Source organism: Sorghum bicolor, chromosome 10 (genome assembly GCF_000003195.3).
Source record: "Sorghum bicolor cultivar BTx623 chromosome 10, Sorghum_bicolor_NCBIv3, whole genome shotgun sequence".
In the NCBI taxonomy this organism is placed as follows: Eukaryota; Viridiplantae; Streptophyta; class Magnoliopsida; order Poales; family Poaceae; genus Sorghum; species Sorghum bicolor.
This window is the reverse complement of record NC_012879.2, coordinates 2,793,186-2,797,288: the sequence shown is the minus strand read 5'-3', so window position 1 is coordinate 2,797,288 and position 4,103 is coordinate 2,793,186. Positions and strand designations below refer to the sequence as shown.

The following is a 4,103-nucleotide window of genomic DNA, read 5'->3' as shown; positions in this document are numbered from 1 at the left end:
GAAACATAGTTGAAGCACCAGAAAATGGATTGCCGATGTAGCTAAAATTCAGGAGATGCGGGATTAGCTCAATTAAAGCATAGGCAACAACTGACAACATCATTTGGTTCCCTTGACATCTCCCCTTTCCTTATCAGTGTAGGCAGGAATCAATGGAGCAAGCATAATCAAACAAACAAAAGCAAGCCCTGAAGAGTGAAGACGCTATGAACACGGTCTGTAACTGCATCCCAACGGTGAAGTTGCCTACCACCGTTGAACTAGACGATTTGTCCTCGTCGACATAATGTTGCCGTCAATTATTGAAACATAAAAAGAACAGTGCCATCTAAAGAGTTAAGGCAGAATCAACTTGGTATTGTCTGAACAATGCCGTTTAATTAAGGAGTTACAACAGAATGAACTTGGTGCTGTCTGACTTTGACACTTATGCAAAATGACATGAAACTTTGCATTTCCATTAACCTCATAAACTCCAATATATGCAGGTCAGTGTAGATGATTCTTATAGAACTGCCTAATTATATTGTCTCTTCATTCATCGAGAATGCTTGACTATTGCAACAATATTCTTAATTTTAACATGGATATGACAGTAGAACAATTGACAAAGAATCTAATATTCATTAACTAGGATTGAAGGAAATAAAGTCTAATTGCAGTCAATCCAGTCTGTAAATCTAAGTGTAATTGTCTATTGAAATCAAAGCGTCAAAAAGACAAAGTCCTGAAGGTCAATACTTACTTCTGAGGCTCAAGTCATTCCAAAAAATAGTGCCTAAGCCCTTTGAACAACAACACCCCAAAGACACCTCCAACAAAGGGCTTAGACACTGACTGTAGCTGTTGATCAGCTACAAGAACCCAGTCTTCAGAATTACCTTTGGCACCATTATAAGTCACTTCATTTACTCAAAACAAGAATTCAGCATGATAATGTTTTATTTGAGGAAACAGTCAAAGCACATTAGCCTAAAAACTTATGCAAAATTGTACTTCAATTGTTGCATAAATGGTTAAACTTAATTCCCATGGAGGCACAACTAAAATTGTGATAGCATCAAAAGTTTAAAGTACATGGAAATTTAAATATGCAAAAGGTCGTAGACGGCAAGGAAACATATGTAGAAGTCTAATGGTAATATTGGGAACATCAGCCTTGCAGAGAAGCGCACAATCAAACTTCAGACAACAGGAGATACAATCAGGGTTTTGTTTGCAAAGTCTCAAGACTTCACCAACAAATGGTGAGAGGACACATTAACACTAACATGCTATTTCTACATAAAACTATGCTAATCTCTCTTAGACTCATTTAACAGTGAGGTATTCATCCATAGGTTCAAGTTAGGATGAGCTGCAATGCTAAAAGCTGGCAAGCTAATCATTTTTAGGCCTTGTTTAGTTCACACCAAAATCCAAAAAGTTTTCAAGATTCTCTGTCACATCGAATCTTACGGCACATGCATGAAGCATTAAATATAGATGAAAATAAAAACTAATCACACAGTTTGACTGTAAATCGCGAGATGAATCTTTTGAACCTAGTTAGTCTATGATTGGACAATATTTACCACAAACAAACGAAAGTGCTACAGTAGCGAAATCCAAAAAAATTTCACATCTAAACAAGGCCTTAGTGAAACAACTTTGAACAGATAATTAAGCTTAAGATAAACTGCTCACGCCTTACGAAACTTGCTTGTCTTCTCAAACACATCTATCACAACAGCAGGACAGGTTCTTTTCAGATTCTTGTAACCTTGACTTGACAGCAAACCATCCATCTCATTTGAACAGGTGATAAAATCAATGCAAGCATCCTTCAATATGTCACAATTATGCTGGTCAGCTAAAGCCAGAGTGGTTGCCACGGTCTGCACATTAAGATTTTCACAAAGAAAGCTTTGGCAAATGAGCTTTAGCCTCTCGATGGCATATCGATCCGCAGCCACAAGCAAGTGACGGATCATTTCACTATGATCATCTGCCTCAAGATCATCCAACGGAGGTAAAGAGTCGGTATAGATGAAACGCAGCAAGGCCCTGAAAACATCTGGTTGCATATCTTTGATGGTTATAGGCTTCATTCCTTCCTCTTTCATAGGCCCATAGAGCTCAGCTTTGAACACAGGTGACCGTGTGGCAAGGACAATCTTGTGTGCCTTGAAAGTCTCATCTCCCACACTGAATGTGACATCCGCTCCCAAGTCTGTTTCCAACAGACTACCAAAATTCTCAGCCATGTTAGGTGGTGGCACTTCGATTCTGGGAAGTGATTTGGTTTTAGAGACCAGTCGTTCTTTGATAACAGTGACAATACATTCAACTGTGAGGCGATCATTCTGGAGGTATGTTGGCGATTCTAACAGGCTCCTTTTTATCCAGCAAGTAGCTGCCATGTCATTATTGTCATCGAACACCATCGGTGCCTCCTTGTGCACCGTGAAGGGCAACCCAGTGCTCTGGTTGACCAACCTCAGCTCGAAGGACGCCAGTACCCCCGGCGCGGCAAAAGGGTCCAAGAGGAGCGAAATTGCGACGCAATCAGGGTGGTCGTCGTTGTAGATATCAGCCACAAGAACCAAGGCCCATTCATGGCCGCCGACGGAGAAACGGCCGGACAGGATGCTAGTATCCTTGTGAGCGCAGATGGCCTTTTGGTGGCTGTAGCCGACGACGTGAAACACGTGCGTGCCTAGATCCGTCTCCGCGGCGCTCGTCGACACCGTCTTCGAGGCCGGCATTTTTTTGCGGCGGCGGCGCCGACGATCGCCTGATGGGTGGCAGATGCGATAGGATGGTGATATAGGAAGTGAAAACACATGGTTGTGGAAAATACAACTTGACGAGGTGGAGTCGATCGAACCTATTGCAGCGGAGGTGGCCGAAGAATTGGGCGGCGGCGGCGCCGCCGAAGACGACGGCGACGAAGGAGATCGGTTTGTTGGACTCTTCCTTTTTTTTTTTTCCACCCTAGATACGTGCGGGCCTTCTTTCTTTTCTGGTCACAGGCCGGCCCTTTTCTCTCTTTAAAAAAAAAGGCCCAAGACGTCGGGTTTGTGTTTCTAATTTGACAATTGCGAAGATTGCTAGTTTGATTTTTGGAAACAATTAGTCGCATTATCCACCTAATTTTATTTTGAAAAGTAACCCTATTTATATTTTTTTCTTTGAAAAAATGGGTTCCCCGTGGTTTATCCGGCGAGCAAACCCAAGCCTAGCGTCATTGCATCTCCCCTTTTGTCATTGGCAGATAAACCAAACGATTCTTTCTCTTATTTCCTTCATCCTAAAAAGAATCTAATTACCATTTTCTAAAAAATAAATAATTATTTTTCCATGAAATAAATAATTAAATTTATACAAAAGAAATTACTAAGAATTATGATGCAAAATAAATATCAGTAGATTGATGACGAAATATATTTCTATTGACATAAATGTTGATACTATTTTTCTATAAATTTATCAGTTTAAGAAAGTTTGACTCAATCTAAATCTAAAATTGCTCTCTTTTTGTATTATATTATTGGGTAAAATTTACTGGCAGTCCCTTTATTTGCACGGTGTGTCATCTGGACCTAACTCACGGATTTTCATTTGAGAGTGACGGACCATTATGAAATTGCTCTAGATTATTATTTCTCATCAAGGTCCTCTCCGCCTTCTTCCAACGCTCGAGGAATAAGATCGAGAGGCAATGTTGCCGGTCACCACACACTCAAGACGCCAGGAGGGGGGCAGCTAGCTTTATTCGCTTCGAATCTGTCAGTCATTAAACAATGTTTTTCTCTTACAATAAATTAGCTAACAGTACTTTCTGTCATGACTTATCAGCCAAACGAATAATCATCATTGGTGAAGATGAAACTGTTGTCCCATTGGAGAAGAACAAATAGTGCTCATGGTTCTAAATCTCTGCTATAGCTTCTTGTAGAGGGTAGTAAAGGCGTAAAGCTATTTAGTCATATGTACAATTTAGTGCTATTAGCCGCTACAGCCTGATTTAGCCTACAATTAGATGTCTGAGAAGGGTGATCACTGAACGTCTTAGAGCAACTCCAGCCCAAGTCCTCAAATTAGGCCCCTAAAAACTCTAT

The 4,103-nt window shown here is 40.7% G+C and overlaps 1 protein-coding gene across 1 annotated transcript; it reads right to left on the bottom strand.

Annotated features, from left to right (window-relative positions):
- On the bottom strand, positions 1,537 to 3,004 carry LOC8068767 (BTB/POZ and MATH domain-containing protein 1). Its single transcript, XM_002436419.2, has 2 exons — positions 2,870 to 3,004; positions 1,537 to 2,776 (listed from the first exon to the last, which is right to left on the bottom strand). The coding sequence occupies exon 2, from the start codon at positions 2,745 to 2,747 to the stop codon at positions 1,683 to 1,685; it is 1,065 nt and encodes a 354-aa protein (XP_002436464.1). The 5' UTR covers positions 2,748 to 2,776; positions 2,870 to 3,004; the 3' UTR covers positions 1,537 to 1,682.

What these genes read in the sequence shown, in the direction of transcription:
- LOC8068767 (XM_002436419.2), bottom strand. Translation starts at nt 2,747, where the DNA reads ATGCCGGCCTCGAAGACGGTGTCGACGAGCGCCGCGGAGACGGATCTA.